Consider the following 18,762-nt stretch of genomic DNA (forward strand, 5'->3'; position numbering starts at 1 on the left):
TAAGTCTTTTCAGGATAAAATAAATTAATATTTGGGCTAAGGGAAAAATGAGCTGAAGCTAAGGTAAACTCCAGAAGTGACTTTAAGGATGAGTTTGTAGAGATGAGTAGTAGGACACAGTAAGGTAAAAGAGTGGACATAAAACATTCTAGGTGGAGGAAAGAAATCAAGTCAAAATTTAAGGCCATCAAAGCATATGACCTGTCTGAAATCATTCCTCCAGGGCAGAGAGTATGCAGGGGGCATACGTGTGGCATAGGTAAAGCCCATGGGCCTAGAGTAAATGTCAAGGATCATCCTTTTGATCATTGAATTCATTCTAGTCTGGCAGTATACATCACATCCATGGCTTTATAATGAACCAATGTGCTTCATTCACTGTGCATTTGCTCATCTATGAAACATCTACTCTCATTCTCCTGACAACAGCTGTACTGTTTTCCTTCCATGTGATGAAGTCTTGGTTTGAATGAGAATGGCCCACATAAACTCATTGTATCTGAATACTTGGTCCCACATTAGTAGAACTATTTGAGAAGAATTAGGAGGTGCTTGTTGGAGGAGGTGTATCACTGGGGTGGACTTTGATGAAGCTCATACTATCCCCCATTAGTTCTTCCTCACATGCCTTGTGCTTATGGATGAGACACAAGCTCTCAGCCACTGCTTCAGCGCCGTACCTGCCTGTTTGCTGCTATGTTTCCTGACAAGATGGTCATGAAATCTAAGTTATCTTGATTATGGTGTCTCTTCTCAACAACAGAAAAGTCACCAAGACAGATGGTATGTTGTTTAGTAGAAATTAATCTATCCACCCCTAGCTCCATGTATGACACAGTCAGGTTCCATCAGGGCATCATATTTTTTAAATTGAGAGGGAACATGATCCAATCAAATCAATTTTGAGAGACAAAAATTACTAGTTTTCCTTTGGGGCTTATCAGAGAATAGGTTGTAACTCTCACTGCTTGCTGCCAGCTTGACTGAACAGAAACCAACTCTGCCTGAAAAACAGAGTTACCTCAGAGAAAAACTCAGGATACTTTGTCCTTGTGGTATTATCTGTATTCCTGGATCAAACCAAGCCTATAATTTCTGCCAAGTGAGCCCCTTTTGTGTATGTGGTTTAACCAAGTATGATTTAATTATTGTTGTTTATATTCAAGAATTTTGAAATGCAGCTGAAATGGCCACTTAGTGATACATCTGCTTGTCAATGGTGAGAGCAGGGGTCAGACGGTAGACAAGAAAAGAACAAGACTGTCATATGACCTGCTGTTGGAGCTGGTCCTCATTAAATTCCTGTGAAGTTCATGTTCAGATTCCCCTTGTAACAGAGAAATTGAACTACTGGAATATGAACTAACCATACAACCCTTAAGTTCACTTATGTGTAGACTTGAACTCAAGCCCTTTGCCTCTAAATCTAGTGATCTTTCCACTGCTCTGGGGAGATAGCCTTTCCAGGTGAGTTACTAGGTACATAATAAATGTCCTTTATATATTCATAAATAAATTATGATCTCAGCCACAATTCCCTTTAAAACAGTTTGGTAGTAAAGAGAGCCCAGGGGAAATGCACCTTACTCTTACCCTGGGAATGCCTAGCCAGCATCGCATCCTCCTGGAAGTGTCTGCTCTGAATGATGTCGATAATGGCTTGCTGGTTCCCAGCTGGCATGCTCCTTCTGTTCTCCTGGACTCCAGACATCTGGGTTTTTCCTGGAGTCCCTTCGCAGACAGCAACCTAAACACATGCAAGGAGAGCACTGCTAGGGCTGATTGCCACCTCAGTTCCTTGTTCACGCATCCTGAGGATGTGCTCCTCAGTGGGAACATGTCTTATTATTACTAGCTGTTGAGTGCTCTCTTACTAGACCCCATGTCTTCTTAGAGTACATACCATGCCCTTCATTTATTTCTGAGTGCTAATGAGTCCCACAGAGGTAGCCCTCGAGAGTGTTAACTCTATGTCAGGCTCTTCCTTCTATGTCAATCATCATGGCATCCCATGAGAAAAAAAATGCCGTTAGTCCTCTTTTTTGTTTTACTTTTTTCTTTTTTTTGGAGCTGGGGACCGAACCCAGGGTCTTGCGCTTGCTAGGTAAGTGCTCTACCACTGAGCTAAATCCCCAACCCCACCGTTAGCCTCTTGATAAAGCATCTAGGCAGGTCAAATAACTGGTGATGGGCCACTCTATTAGTAATCTACTGAGGGAGGGCTTAGCACTCCATCCCTCTTCTCATCGCCTATAAGGAAGCTGCTGGTTACTTCTCCTTCCTTCCCTACAGTTTACCTGGCATTTCTCTTTCTATCCACTACCTGTGTCCCTTCCCTAGTCTCCATTTTCTGACCTATGAGACCTGTACTGAATATAAGATAGCATGAGAAGCTCTGGAAGTAGCCCAGACAGTTGACTGAGTATCTCAAATACAGGTCACAGTGCACATTCACGAGAAATTAGGGTCAATGTGGTATTACTCATGGAAGGGTTCACAGCCCTGGAAACAGAGGATGGAGAGATTTGTCCTTTTCACTGGGAGATTGAGTCCAGGAAATCTTCCAAAAGCAGAATGCGTTCAAGCCTATCTTGTAAAATGTAGGTAGGAGACAGATGGAAGGGGAAAGGAATGTCTGGCAGATTCATCGGAATGAGCAAAGAGTGGAGAAGTGTCAGTGGCCTAGGAGGGTGGGGTGGAAGCTGTACTGAGAACTAAGCTAAAGGAAAGGGGGAAGAAATAGATGAGGAAGATGAGAGGAGGCTGAAAGCGGGATGGGTGGTGGCTGAATTCTGAGTGGTGTTACATACAAATCAAGGAGTTTGGATTTTAGTTCTTACTTTTGACAGACAAGCAGTGAATGGTACTGATCAGATACATACTTAAGGCAGATCACATGGTTGAACCACATCAGGAGCCCTAGGACACAGATACCTTGGAAGGATGCTTAGGGTACGACACCTTCCCTGGCTTTGGAGGTTCTGATGCACATGACTCCTTTTCCCTTGTGGTGTTTTCTCCATCTTTAGGTCTAGGACTGTAATAGGAGGATACCAAGGAGAAGTAAGGTCTTGACTGTAGATGGTAGATTAGCCCAGTCCTAATGAGATGACTGAGAACAGTGAATTTTCCTTTCAGATGAGGAGCTAGGACAAACGCGTCAGACAGATAGCTCCCGAGAGCTTCCGCCTATTCCAACCAGTATGAGTTGAGTGCCAACTCTTGCTTAAATCTTTTCATTCTCCAGTACCTCTGAGATGCAATCTAAGTCCTCTTGTGGTATGCCAGGCTTCTTCCTTTCCAATTCCATATCTCTTTGTTCCTTTCCTCCACTTCTGTTTGGGTTTAGCTTCTCCATTTCCCCCAACACACCAGCTTATTCGAGTGTGTCTCACTTTTTATTAGCCATTTAGTTTTCCCAAACATGCCATTTGCGTCTTACATTGCTAACAAACTCAAGATGTCTTTTGTCTAAGTCACAATACTTGAGAGTCCACCACTGATACCCTCAAGCAGTCATGTTGTCTCCAGTGTTTTAGATCACTGCATGTTGCCTATGGATCTATCTCTCTTACCTCCTCGCTGTTTTGTCAGCTCCAGTTTGCTGCATGAGTATAGTATGAGCTAAGACGACAATGGCAAGGAAGGCCAGGCGGGGTCACTGAGAACCTGCTGTGCACTGGGTACCTTACAAGGTGCCAGGGACCAGAACCAGTTTATGCACTGGGACCATGGCCAGCCCATAGCAAGAAAGTGAGTCATCAGTGACTAGACTGTGCTTTCGGTTTGCAGATAAAACTTACCTCAGTTCTGGAAGGAGAATACCCCTCTGAGGCTAAAAACAAAAAAAGAAAGCAGTCATTTTTGTGCGTTTACCCAAAGCAGGCTCTGTTGTTGGTTATAGATCATCAGGTGACTTCATCCAATGGGAAGTAAGTCTTAAGAACATGGCGAAAGTAGACAATGGCCACAGAAAGTTTCATGAACCTTTCTGGTGGGACTGAAGGCAAAGCAGAAGAGAGACCAACATTTCTGAATGCACAGCGTGTGTAAGTTATAGCACATAAAACGGCTTGGACCATTTTCTCTGCACCCCTTTCCAGACATGACTGTGAAGAATAAGAGTGTCCAGACCCTGGGAGGGCACAGCCTGTGGCATCTGGGGAACTTCAGTTGCCAAAACTGACGTAGGTCAGTGTGTGAATCTTGCTTGGACCGAATCCTAGCTTCATGCTCTCTGATCAAAACTCCACTGCTATGTGGCAGAGATTTGGTTTCGTTAAGATTATGCCCCAGTGATAACAACATAATACAAACTCCCTTCCCCTTAATCACTGGACTCACATCTGATGTCAGTAATTGTTTGGACTCTAGCCAAGAACCCCTAAGAAGACAGAAAATAAGGATCTGAGAGACTGCCTGGATGCCAAGCACACCAGGCAGTGTTTGGAAGAGAGACCCACGGGCCTTCATCCAATGGCTAGTGGTTCTTTATAGAACTCTGGGAATTCAGGACCAAAAGACAAGTCAGACAGACTCTTCTTAATATCTCTGATTTATTAATTGCTGTCTACTTAATAGCTCTGAGTTCTCAAGTTATTATTTATCGTTGGGATCGGGGTGCTGACTCCCAGGGCCATCTTGAGGTTTGGATGTTGCTATGTAATTCCAGGTCAGACAAAGGACTCAACATGCAAACAGGAGTCAGGCAAGACGTCAACCACAGGAAACAGAGCTCTGAGCTCTGAGATGAGGTAACCAGCCCTTCTCTAAGGATCCAAGGGCATCTTGTAAGAACATGAACTGTGCTCACAGAGCCCTACAGCCAGCTTAGCATGACTGAAGATAAAATTAGAACTCTGGTCACTCAGCTTAAAAATCCAAAATGTTCCCACTGGGCATGGAATGTGGGATCCTTCACGGATCCCACAAAAGTGCTCAGGAAGCACCTACTATGCATCAGACATTGTAGCAAGAGTTCATATGACTTACTGCTCTCTGCAGTTTGAAGAAGAACTAACTGGTCTCTTTACTTAACATTTGCTATGGCAGACACAGTGGTAAAACATGCTTCCTATCTCCATGTGGAATACTCCATTTGCAGAAGAGTGGTGGTTCGGAGAGCTGAATGCTGAGTCCCAGGTACTTCTGAACTACCATTCCTTCAGGGCTTGCCTTATGAACCCTCACAAGGACTGGAGATATCGGTGTTCTATTCTCTCCATTGCACAGGGTAGGATAGCGACTAGCATTCAAGGTCATAGTCAAAATCTGACTGAAGCCTGTACAATTCTACTGGGGGCCACAACTGGGTTGCTACATCATCTCCCAGGTGGCACTTAATGCCACCAGCAGGATCCAGGAAGTATGCCTTCCTGGCTCTGGCTATTTTCTTGAAAGCATAAAATGTTTAAATTTGGACATTATCCTAAAGGACGTGTCTCTCTGAAAGAGACAGTTATTAAAGCTATTGGCATAGACCTCAGGAGATGAGGGAGGGTCCAAGAATCAATTCAGGCCATGTCTGCTCACCTCAGTACGCACCTTCTAACTCTAAACAAAAGGTTCAGGGTACAGAATCCTGACAACTAGGAGCCTGGGAAAGCCTGCTGCAAATAAGGATCTTTCATGTTGCTGGAGAGTACCCTAGACTCACGTCCGTGGGAGTGTGGTATTCTTAGTCACACATCAGTAAGGACAGGAGAAGCAATACCTTTTGGAGTTCTTCAATCTCAATTTCATAAGTGGCTAAAATAAACAAAAGATATTTCCAGTCAGTTTATCCACTCATCTCTCACAGTGTTCAGGATTAACACAATTCACATGGTCACAAAGTCCAGCTTTCTCACCCCTCAGAATATTGATCTCTGACCTGCTCTGCAGGGGTAGGGAAATTCTAAGGTTCAAGGTTTGAATTCTATGGGGATTTCCAGGGTGGAATTTATAACCAGTGAAAGCCTAAGAAACCATACCTTGGGTTTCCTGCTTTAGTCAATAGATGCCTACATCCTGCTTAAAAGAAAGCATTGAAAATCAGTAGCAGCACTTAGAAGACAAATATGAAAGGTGGGAGTACGTGGGTGGGGTATGTGGGAGGGGTGTGTGTGTGTGTGTGTGTGTGTGTGTGTGTGTGTGTGTGTGTTGGGGTGGGGGCAGGGGCTGAGGAGACAGAGTAACAGGAACCCGAGTCCAACTCAACAGATATTTGCTATGTTCTATTCCAAGTGCCTTTATCTTAAACTCAGCTTGAAAGAGGAACCTGAGAGGACATAAATGTCTTCTGACCTTCCTGATGGTTAACTAGATCATGACTTCTCAAATTATTGAAAAATGTAAGTGGTGGCTTATTAAAAATATAAGAATTGGCTTCAAAGATGAGTCCTGCCACTTTCTTCCTGGGAGTTTCAGATGAAGTCCCAGGAGCCCGTTTATCTGTGAAGCTGGGCCATCAGTACTTCCCAGATAACAGAAGACACTGGACCTTTATGAAAAGTATCAGATTTTTCAGAAACTTGCTTCTCACTGCTTCTTGCTTAGCAATCATGTATAAAAGTTTTGAACTGTGGATGGAGGTGTGTAGCAGGCAGGGTTTCTGGTTTGTTTCTTTTACTACTGGCCTGAAATTGATCAAAAATGCCGCATTGATCAGCCCTTAATGTAAACATACAGTCCACTGACAAAATAAATGTAATCCTAATTTTCCCTAAAATTTAGGTTTTTTTAGACTTAAAATTCTGCATGCATGATTAATAATGTAGCTTTGCTTAGGTAACTGCAGAAGTTCATATTTAGTGAGTATTCAGGAGAAATGTTTTATGCCCTTTATTTTAATTTTTGTTTAACACCATTTTTAAAAAAAATAAATATGTTTATGAGGCTGGCTTATGAGATGGCTTAGCAGTTAAAACACTTGCGGTTTTGTGGAGGACATAGGTTCAAGTCCCAGTACCCACATGGTAGCCCAGATCCGCCTGCATCTCCAGTTTCAGGGGATCCAAGAGCCTCTTCTAATCTCCTTGGGTCTCGGGCACACGTGTTGGCCAAACACTCATTAAGCTAGAAAAATTCAAATCTGCTTATGACACAGGTTTTGACACTTCTGAGTGTTGACTTGTTTCCACTTTTTATTTATTTATTTATTTATTTATTTTTTTTTTTCGGAGCTGGGGACCGAACCCAGGGCTTTGCGCTTCCTAGGCAAGCGCTCTAACCACTGAGCTAAATCCCCAACCCCTGTTTCCACTTTTTAAAACAGATAATCTTCTCTTTCATGTGCGTGTCTTCTGTCTTTCACAGAATTAACACATTGTGATTGCACTTGCTTCTCTTTGGCTACCATGGAGAATATCAGTGCATGTTATGTCTAAAAACTACAGAACCAAGGTTTGCAGATGCCCTGAGGATGCTTGCTCCAGCGAGCAGGCAGAGATCACATACTCAGCTAACTCAGCTAACACGTGTCCTCATAACACCAACGCTTTATCAAAGTGAAGTCTCTCCAATAGGAGGCTTTGGCATCCAGACTTACTCCAAGGGATGAATATAAGGCTTGGGAAAGAGCAAGAAGGGACAGATGGGAGGGTTAGGAGGGAGGAAGGGGCAGGGAGAGATGATTCTAATCTCAAACATAAAAGAAGGGGGGTGTACTCCAAAAGAGTCAGCAAGGGACTAGGAATGGCAATGGCGTTTGATCCACAGCTTTGGAGTCTGACTCTGTTTCTATGCAGGATTCTGTAACTTTCCTTCTATGACTTGGCTTTCCAGGGTGGTGGGGAAAGAGAAAAATTCAGAAGAGTTTCCTCAGCCACTTTCCAACGGCAGAGATTCATCATGCTCTGGAGACCCTATTTCCCACATGATCTCAGACAAGTCTCCCTTTTACATCAGGTGAGAAGAGGATCATTAATATTGAATAACTCGATAATAAGGTTAGCCAACAACTTCACAGTGTAGGCAGTGCCCTTCCTTTTGATCGTTACGCTTAGCAATATGGAAACTGATTCTCTGCAAGTGAAGAAGCTTGCCCAAAGCCACGCAAGAACTTAATAGTCTGAAGGTGGCCCGAGCTCTCAAGAATTCCTGGGCACCCATGAGACTAGTCAGAGAGCACTGGTCTTGATAACCTCTGTGGATAATTATGTAGTTTCCAGAACAACCTGAATCATGTGATCCAAGATCGAGCTCTGTAAGGTGAGCACCTTGTGTGCTATGCACCCCAAACTGCTGGCTTTGTTTCAAGGGATTGAACCACCAGACACTAACTTCTGTATCCTCCCCTCCTTGTCTCACTCTGTCTTTCTCCACTCCTTTTTAATAAGAAATTTGACTTCTTGCTCTCGAGAGAAACATTATTTACATTTTAAAGGCGTGAGAGCTAGGTTCCAGATTGCCCTGATTTTTTTAACCTAGAGACGCTTATCCACTCTACCACCATTTGTTAAACGGCTGTCTCCATCGAGTTGTCTTTCATCTTCATAAGTAATTGTTCGATGTGTTTGTATCCTCCTGTTTCTGGTTTCTCAACGTCATTCTCCTATACCGTGTCTCTCCACCCAGGCCACACGATCTTGACCACTGTGGTTCACAGCCTTGGAGTCAAGTGTCTGATCCTTCCTGTTTTCTTTCTCAAACCCATCTGCAGCTATTTTAAGTCCCTCTGTATTTCCATAGGAATCTTAGCAGAATCCTGTCTCCAGCTACAGAACTCCTTGCTGGGATTTTCATAGGCACTGCCTTAAGCCTGTGTGCCACTCGGGGACAACTGATGTATTTTTTTTTTTTTTTTTAACTGTCAGTTTTACTCATTGAGTCTTCTGATCCACAAACACAGTATGTCCCTTCATTCTTTTGGATTAGATTTAAATTTGTTTAATCCAAATTTTCTACTCTTGGTTGTGAGCCTAGCCTTTAACGGCTGAGCCATCTCTCCAGCCCCAAATTTTCTACTCTTTAACATTTAAATCCTATGCATGCTGTGACAAATTTAAGTCTATGTATTTATCTTCTGGGGAGAAAACATTAAAGGTATTGTACTTTTTCAAAATCAGCATCCACGTGCATGGGAATAGAGCATTCAAACACCATTGTGTTGTGGTTCTTGGTGGGGGTGGGGCAGTGATGGTGGGGGTGAGGTGTAGCTCTGGTAGGTTCTTGTAAACTCTTAGGAATTTCTGTAGATTAAGATGCTATCTTCCTTCGCCCTTTTATTTCCTTGTTTCCTGGTTAGAACTCTTGGCTCTACACTGAGTAAGCACAGTAAGGGAGGACATTGCTTTGTTTCAGATTTTGGAGAGAAAATTGTTGGCCTTTACCATCAAGCAGCGTGTTCTGCAGGCTTCCTGTAGTTGTCACTTCTTTTCCCAGTGTCCCTTCTGAATATACTGTGTGATTTAACTGCTTCATTCCTTCATTATGGTGGGTTTCATTGATTGACCTATGGATACTGAGTCAGTGTTGCATCTCTGAAACAAACTACGGGCACTTATGTTTGCTGAATTCTATTATTAATATCTTTAATAATTATTATGTGTCTTCACAGCCACTCTCAGATAGGACATTGACATGCGGGTTGCTGTCCGTTTAGTCTTACTCTCAGGCTTATGCTAACTTCATGACATGAGCCAGAAATGGTTTGCCTCTATTCTTCTTGATTCTTTTTTTTTTTTTTGCCTCTATTCTTCTTGAAGACAGTGAAAAACATCAAACCTTTAAGTGTTTGGAAGCACGTTTCAGTGAAATCATCTGAGTGTAGATGCTCTTTGGGGAACTTGTGTATATGGTATGTATATTCACACATGTATGTATATATCATGTACGCACACACCATGTGTGATGGAGATGTGCAAATGTATATTATGTTCACATGTATGTGGACTCCCATGTGTGTTGGGGGTGTGCATGTATACTTGGAGGCCAGAGCTTAGTGTTGGGTAACTGCTCTTCATTTTACTTTCGGAGGCAGGCTGTCTCACTGAACCCAGAACTCACTGATTCTCCAGGGCTCCCTATCTCTGCTTCCCAAATGCTGGGATTATAGGGAGTAGCTCTGCCTCCTAGCTTTCACGCCTGCCCTGGGAATTAAAACTCTAGTTCTCATATTTTCATGACAAGCTCTACCCACTGAGCCATAACTTCAGCCCCTATGTCGGGGGACACTTTAAGTGCTAAGTTCAGATATTCCTAAGTGTCACAGGTTATCAAATTATTTGGGGTGATTCGTGATAGTCTGTGCTTTAGGAAGGATTGTTTTCCTTTTGTCGAAGTTGCCAAATTCATGGATGTGCAGTGCTTTCTAATGCTTCCTGATTGCTTGGTACCCACAGGGTCTGTGAGGAGATCCTCATTTTATTCCTGAGATTGTTAATTTTTTAAGTCACTCTTTCTAGAGATTTGTCAATTCCACTGATGTTTGTAAAGGGGTAGGGCATACCACAGAAATCCTCCTGACCACTGGCCATAGATCTCCAGTTTCTTAAGTCTTACCTGGTCTATCCCCATCTACTACGAAGATGCCCTTCTACAAAGGTAGTCTTAGCCACCTCTACCCTGTCCCATCTGATGGTGTGCTGTTCTACGCAGTCATTTCTTAGTTGGACCAGGTCTCATTTTCTGAGCCCTTTCTGACTCTTTGGTCATCAGCCCTTGCCTACTTGATGGCATTACTCCTGAAGTACGACAAAGAAGTGACTCGTCAGAAAAGACGGAAGAGAGGCTTAGGTGAGCAATTCCTTCTTTAGGTATCTGAAATGGTGTCCCATGAGGCCCAATTTGGAATTTGTGTCCCAGAGTGAATGAACGATGTCTTTCTCAGCTTTCCCTAGTCAACCCTCAGTTTCATCCTCTAGCACGAGTAGTCCTGTATGTCTAGGACATCCATAGACATACAGGACTACTCCCCTACAGCTCAGCTTGTCATGAGGAAGATGGACCAACAGAGAATCCCTAACCAGGATCCTGATGAGGCATTTCCACAATGGTAGATTTTGGGTAAGGTTGTCTCAGGGGTCCAGAGAAAAAAGGTGTAGGCTCAGACTGAAACTTCCCCTTGTCTCTGTGAGCCTTTAGTCTTGAAGAAAGTTAAGCAGTGAGAATTCTGCCTTCATGTGGCCCTAGCATCTCTAGTCAAAGTACAGTGGACAGACCAGGAGTATCAGATGAATGGTGAACTTGTTAGAAAAGGGGCTCCAAGGCCACATACCAGAGCCATGGAATCAGAATCTGTACTGTAAGATTTCTTGGGTTCAGTGCAAACATTAGAAAGTACAAAGCCCTGTTCTGTTCCTATGGCTAGTATTTTACCTCGGGGAGAATCCTGGTTTCTTACAGGTGATCTGATCTATCCCAATTCAAACTTTATCAGGGCACAAAGACAACCATCTGACTTTCAGATTGTTAGAACCTTACAATCCTACGATTGTAAGGCAATGGATTGAAAACAAAACAAAAAGCAAACAACAACAAAATCCTTCATCTCTGGCAGATATCAGTAGCCAATTGTAGGGCTTCATCCAAGGCCTGGATCTAGCTTCTAAATTTTAAGTGTTCAAGGTAGCATCACTGATAATAGACATTGCCCAGTAGAATTTTCTAGTAGCAGTTCAACTTCTCACTCCTGGAAAAGGACAGTGAAATGTCAGTACAAACTTTCTAAGTACATATTCCAGGACAATGACTCCTTTCCTGGAACCTAGTCTTCATGTTGGTACAGCAATAATTGAGCCAGAAGAGCCTTCTAGAGCAAGGGAGATAAGCTCCCCAAGTCAGATGCAGCTTAGATTTATGGACAGAGCATGGTGTGTCCAGACAGGCTGAGCCTGTTTTACACTACTGTTCTACCACACAGTACTTGGGTCACCATGTACAGCTCAACCTCTCTGATCTTCAGTCTCCTGTCTCTAGCAGTGTGGGAGCATTCAATCATCAAACATCTGCACAGAGGGCCTAGCAGAGAAATGGAGTTCATAGTGTTGGCCCTGTAAGTCCTAGTATTGAGTCTAGTGCTGATATTTATGGCTTCTACAGAGAACTGGATGATTCTGACAGTAAAACAAAGACCTTGAAACTTGCAGGAATATTATGAGTCTCTGCTTCTCATTCTTTTCCTCTGGGCATCTCCTTTGCATGAAACCTTCTGAGCATCATGAAAGGCTGAGGGACTTAGCTTTGGACTCTATGAGTTACTAGATAACCCCCTTTTCTTAATTATATTGACCACAAAGCCTAATTATCATCATGTGTTGTCTCCATCTCCACACACTAAGTATGTGATGTGAGAGGTGAGGTTTCCATAAGACAAGTGAGAAACATTGAATCACAGCATCTTGAGTTTTCCTCCTACACACATACAAAGGGCAAAGCAGTTAAAATGATCGGAGATGGAAAGAAATAGGAGAAAGGAGGAGGTATATAGAGGAGTTAGGTATTAAGGTTGTAGATCAGCGCTGATGCCCAACTGGACTGATGTATATAAGATTGTTAAGAGAGTAGATATGGGAGAGATAAAAAGGAAGTTAAGACAGCAGAGCAGAATGAATGTGATAACCTTAATGTCTCACTGGCTATAGGGGAACTATGACCTTGACACACTTTTACTCACACTGGTTATAAGGTCAGTTGGCCTTGGCACACTTACCTTCAGCACTTTCTCCTGCAGCACACAAGTTAATAGAGTTGCCAGAGTGTCTCAGATATGAAATTGTTGTGTCATAATTATGTGCTTCTTCCAACTCTGCACTGAGAAGAATGGAAGAAAAAGGGTTCATTGAAATCACATGCTTCTTGACTCCAACTAGGGAAGCTGGCAGGCAAACTGTAAATCTTCCCCTGTCCTCCACTCCTCTAAATCCAATCTTCAAATCTCATATCCATCCTTACAGTAAACCACCTACTACAGCCTCTCTTTCCTCCTTGTCCCCATTCCCAGGGGACTAAGCAGATCCTGGTAGAGCACCCTGCCTTCTCCTCCTTCCTGTGGATCCTCTCAGATCTCCCTAGCCCATCCCCATTCCTAAGAGTCACCTTCCAATACCTAGAAACACAGTTTACCTGGAAGCCCCAGTGACCATATCTAGTGGGATACCAAAAAATTTCTTGCTACCCAACCCTCCTAAGAACCAGAGAGGGCAGCAGAAACTGAGTAACAAAACACCCACTCAAAAAAACACAATCAGATATCACTATCAAGAATTATAATCTTCCCAAACACAGATGCCTAAAAGCCAGCAAACAAAACAAAAAACAGCAAAACTAGCTAGGACAATATGCCTCCACTGGAGCCCAGTGACCCTACAACAATAGGTTTTGAGTCTTGGAAAATATCTGAAAGCCATTAAAATAGCCTTTATGAATCTGATAGGGGTGCTTAAAAGGGAAATTAATAAATCCATTAAAGAAAGCCATAAAAACACAAGCAGAGGAAGGAAGTGAATAAAACAGTTCAAGACCTGAAAGTGGAATGGAATTTATAAAGAAACCTGGGGGAAATCTGGATATGAAGTTTAGAAACTTGAATGGGGACCTTGGACGGAGGCCTCGCCAACACAATCAAGGGATGCAACAGAGATTCTCAGACAGTGAAGAAATGGATACCTCTGTCAAAGAAAATAATATTAAATCTAAAAAGATTCTGGTTTAAAACATCCAAGAAATATGGAACATCATAAGAAAACCCAATATAAGAATAATAGGAATAGAGGAAGGAAAAGAAACGCAGGTCAGATACACACAAAAAAAGTGTTTTCAACAAAAATCATAAAAGAAAAAATTTTCTAACTTAAAGAAGGAGATGCCTGAGCAGTAGGGGCAGGGCCCTTCTGGTTGCTGCCCTCATGGAAAGCTGAAAGTCAGCCCTGAGGAGCGATTTCAGGCCCGAGACCAGAGGTAAGACCAACTTTTCTGCTCCAAATGACCTGCCTGGTGGACTCAGGACACACAAAGGCAAACTTCCTGGCTGGCACCCGAACCTCACTGATCTTGGCCCACAGCTCCCTGCTCCCAAACCCTGTGGGAGAGAGAGCTGATCACCCAGAAGTGTAGGCAATCCTGAAACTGCAGGACAGGAGAGACTGCCACTTCTGCCCACCTTTGCCCACATCCTTGGCCCAAGAGGAAACTGCATAGTGCCTCTGGACACAGGAAGATATGAGCAGTCAAGCTGCAGGAGTCCCGTGGTCCAGACTGCACCCGGATCTGAACTGAACCGGTCAAACAGCTCCCTGTGCCCAAATCCGGTGTGGGGGAGAGCTAGACCTTCAGATGGTCAGACACTCCTGGGAAACCAGAGGAGACTACTCTCTGCCCACATTCCTGACTCAAGAGGAAAACACCTTGTGCCATCTGTGTTCCCTGTGCACAGGGACCTAGGAGAAGTAGGGGCAGGCCTTTCTGGTTCCGCCAACAGGGACAGCTGAAAGCCAGTGGACAGGAACGACTACACGCCTGAGAGCAGAACATTCTGTTCCCATAACTGGCTGAAAGAAAACAGGAAAACAGGTCTACAGCAGTCCTGACACACAGCCCTACACGACAGTCAAGCCACTGTTAGAAACAGCAAGACAAGCTAACACAGGAAACAACCTGATGGTGAGAGGCAAGCGCAGGATCCGAAGCAACAGAAGCCAAGACTACTTGGCATCATTAGAGCCCAATTCTCCCACCAAAGCAAACACTGAATATCCAAACACACCAGAAAAGCAAGATTTAGATTTAAAATCACATTTTATCATGATGATAGGGGACTTTAGGAAGGTCATAAATAACTCCTTTAAGGAATACAGGACAACACAAGTAAACAACTAGAAGCCATTAGAGAGGAAACATAAAAATCCCTTAAAGAACTACTGGATAAAACAACAAAACAGGAGAAGGAAATAAACAAAACCACCCAGGAGTTAAAAATGGAAATAGAAACAATAAAGAAAGCACAAAGGGAGACAACCCTGAAGATAGAAAACCTAGGAAAGAGATCAGGAGTCATAGATGCAAGCATCACCAACAGAATACAAGAGATGGAAGAGAGAATCTCAGGACCAGAAGATTCCATAGAAAACATCAACACAACTGTCAAAGATAATGTAAAACAGAAAAAGCTACTGGTCCAAAACATACAGGAAATCCAGGACACAATGAGAAGATCAAACATAAGGATAATAGGTATAGAAGAGAGTGAAGGCTCCCAACTTAAAGAGCCAGTAAATATCTTCAACAAAATCATAGAAGTAAACTTCCCTAACCTAAAGAAAGAGATGCCCATAAACATACAAGAAGCCTACAGAACTCTAAATAGATTGGACCAGAAAAGAAGGTCCTCCTGTCACATAATAGTCAAAACACCAAATGCACAAAACAAAGAAAGAATATTAAAAGCAGTAAGAGAAAAAGGTCAAGTAACATATAAAGGCAGACCTATCAGAATTACACCAGACTTCTCACCAGAGACTATGAAATCCAGAAGATCCTGAACAGATATCATACAGACCCTAAGAGAACACAAATGCCAGCCCAGGTTACTGTATCCAGCAAAACTCTCAATTAACATAGATGGAGAAACCAAGATATTCCATGACAAAACCAAATTTACACAATATCTTTCTACAAATCCAGCACTATAAAGGATAAGAAATGGTAAAGCCCAACACAAGGAGGCAAGGTACATCCTAGAAAAAGCAAGAAACTAATCGTTTTGCAACAAAACAAAGAGAAGACAAGAACACAAACATAATCTCACCTCTCCAAATACAAAGATAACGGGAAGCAACAATCACTATTCCTTAATATCTGTTAGTATCAATGGACTCAATTCCCGAATAAAAAGACACAGATTAACAAACTGGATACATAGTAAGGACCCAGCATTTTGTTGCCTACAGGAAACACACCTCAGAGACAAAGACAGACACTATCTCAGAGTAAAAGGATGGAAAACCATTTTCCAATTAAATGGTCTGAAGAAGCAAGCTGGAGTAGCCATTCTAATATCGAATAAAATCGACTTTCAACCAAAAGTCATCAAAAAAGATAAGGAGGGACACTTCATATTCATCAAAGGAAAAATCCACCAAGACGAACTCTCAATCCTAAATATCTATGCTCCAAATACAAGGGCACCTACACACAGAAAAGAATCCTTACTAAAACCCAAAGCACACATTGTACTTCACACAATAATAGTAGGAGATTTCAACACCCCACTCTTATCAATGGACATATCATGGAAACAGAAATCAAACAGAGACATACACAGACTAAGAGAAGTCATGAACCAAATGGACTTAACAGATATTTATAGAATATTCTATCCTAAAACAAAAGAATATACCTTCTTCTCACCACCTCATGGTACTTTCTCCAAAATTTACTATATAATCAGTCACAAAACAGGCCTCAACAGATATAGAAAGATAGAAATAATCTGATGGGTCCTATCAGACCACCACAGGCTAAGGCTGGTCTTCAGTAATAATAAGGAAAGAACACCCACATACACATGGAAGTTGAACAATGCTCTACTCAATGATAACCTGGTCAAGGAAGAAATAAAGAAAGAAATTAAAGACTTCTTAGAATTTAATGAAAATGAAGGCACAACATAACCAAACTTATGGGACACAATGAAAGCTGTGCTAAGAGGAAAACTCATAGCTCTGAGTGCCTGCAGAAAGAAACAGGAGAGAGCATATATCAGCAACTTGACAGCACACCTAAAATCTCTAGAACAAAAAGAAGCAAATACACCCAGGAGGAGTAGAAGGCAGGAAATAATCAAACTCAGAGCTGAAATCAACCAAGTAGAAACAAAAAGGACCATGCAAAGAATCAACAGAACCAAAAGCTGGTTCTTTGAGAAAATCAACAAGATAAATAAACTCTTAGCCAGACTAACCAGAGGTCAAAGAGTATGTTCAAATTAACAAAATCAGAAATGAAAAGGGAGACATAACATCAGAATCAGAGGAAATTAAAAAAATCATCAGATCCTACTACAAAGTCTATATTCAACAAAACTTGAAAATCTGGAGGAAATGGACAATTTTCTAGAAAATACCAGGTACCAAAGTTAAATTAGGAACAGATAAACCATTTAAACAACCCCATAACTCCTAAGGAAATAGAAGCAGTCATTAACAGTCTCTCAACCAAAAAGAGCCCAGGTCCAGATGGGTTCAGTGCAGAATTCTATCAGACCTTCATAGAAGACCTCATACCAATACTGTCCAAACTATTCCACAAAATTGAAACAGACAGAGCATTACCAAATTTGTTCTATGAAGCCACAATTACTCTTATACCTAAACCACACAAAGACCCAACAAAGAAAGAGAACTTCAGACCAATTTCCCTTTTGAATATCGATGCAAAAATACTCAATAAAATTCTTGCAAACCGATTGAAGAACACATCAAAACGATCATCCATTATGATCAAGCAGGCTTCATCCCAGGCATGCAGGGATGGTTTAATATATGGAAAACCATCAACGTAATCCACTATATAAACAAACTCAAAGATAAAAACCACATGATATTTCATTAGATGCTGAGAAAGCATTTGACACAATTCAACACTCCTTCATGGTAAAATCCTGGAAAGAACAGGAATTCAAGGCCCATAACTAAACATAGTAAAAGCCATATACAGCAAACGAGTAGCTAACATTAAACTAAATGGAGAGAAACTTGAAGCAATCCCACTAAAATCTGGGACTAGACAAGGCTGCCCACTCTCTCCCTACTTATTCAGTATAGTTCTTGAAGTCCTAGCCAGAGCAATCAGACAGTGAAAGGAGATCAAAGGGATACAGATTGGAAAAGAAGTCAAAATCTCACTATTTGCAGATGATATGATAGTATATTTAAGTGACCCCAAAAGTTCCACCAGAGAACTACTAAAGCTGATAAACACCTTCAGCAAAGTGGCTGGGTATAAAATTAACTGAAATAAATCAGTAGCCTTCCTCAACACAAAAGATAAAGAAGCTGAGAAAGAAATTTGGGAAATGACACTCTTCATAATAGTCCCTAATAATATAAAATAGCTTGGTGTGACTCTAACCAAGCAAGTGAAAGATCTGTATGATAAGAACTTCAAGTCTTTGAAGAAAGAAATTGAAGATCTCAGAAGATGGAAAGATCTCCCATGCTCATGGATTGGCAGGATTAATACAGTAAAAATGGCCATTTTACCAAAAGCGATCTACAGATTCAATGCAATTCCCATCAAAATTCCAATCCAATTCTTCATAGAGTTAGACAGAACAATTTGCAAATTCATCTGGAATAACAAAAAACCCAGGATAGCTAAAACTATCCTCAACAATAAAAGAACTTCTGGAGAATCACCATCCCTGAACTCAAGAAGTATTACAGAGCAATAGTGATAAAATCTGTATGGTATTGGTACAGAGGCAGACAGATAGACCAGTGGAATAGAATTGAAGACCCAGAAATGAACCCACACACCTATGGTCACTTGATTTTTGACAAAGGAGCCAAAACCATCCCATGGAAAAAAGATAGCATTTTCAGCAAAAGATGCTGGTTCAACTGGAGGTCAGCATGTAGAAGAATGCAAATTGATCCATTCTTATCACCCTGTACAAAGCTTAAGTCCAAGTGGATCAAGGACCTCCACATCAAACCAGATACACTCAAACTAGTAGAAGAAAAATGGGGGAAGAATCTTGAACACATGGACATTGGAGAAAATTTCCTGAACAAAACACCAATGGCTTATGCTCTAAGATCAAGAATCGACACATGGGATCTC

General features: G+C 41.9%; 1 protein-coding gene across 1 annotated transcript in view; it reads right to left on the bottom strand.

Annotated features, from left to right (window-relative positions):
* Positions 1–18,762, bottom strand: part of Fyb2 (FYN binding protein 2) — a 121,362-nt gene that overhangs the window by 29,688 nt on the left and 72,912 nt on the right. Inside the window, exons 6-10 of the mRNA XM_032891730.1 lie at positions 12,632–12,732; positions 5,714–5,748; positions 3,804–3,835; positions 2,935–3,037; positions 1,588–1,747 (exon numbers count right to left, since the gene is read on the bottom strand). Of these exons, the coding sequence (XP_032747621.1) occupies positions 1,588–1,747; positions 2,935–3,037; positions 3,804–3,835; positions 5,714–5,748; positions 12,632–12,732 (431 nt within the window). The remainder of the gene's footprint in view (positions 1–1,587; positions 1,748–2,934; positions 3,038–3,803; positions 3,836–5,713; positions 5,749–12,631; positions 12,733–18,762) is intronic.

Source organism: Rattus rattus, chromosome 1 (genome assembly GCF_011064425.1).
Source record: "Rattus rattus isolate New Zealand chromosome 1, Rrattus_CSIRO_v1, whole genome shotgun sequence".
Taxonomy (NCBI): domain Eukaryota; kingdom Metazoa; phylum Chordata; class Mammalia; order Rodentia; family Muridae; genus Rattus; species Rattus rattus.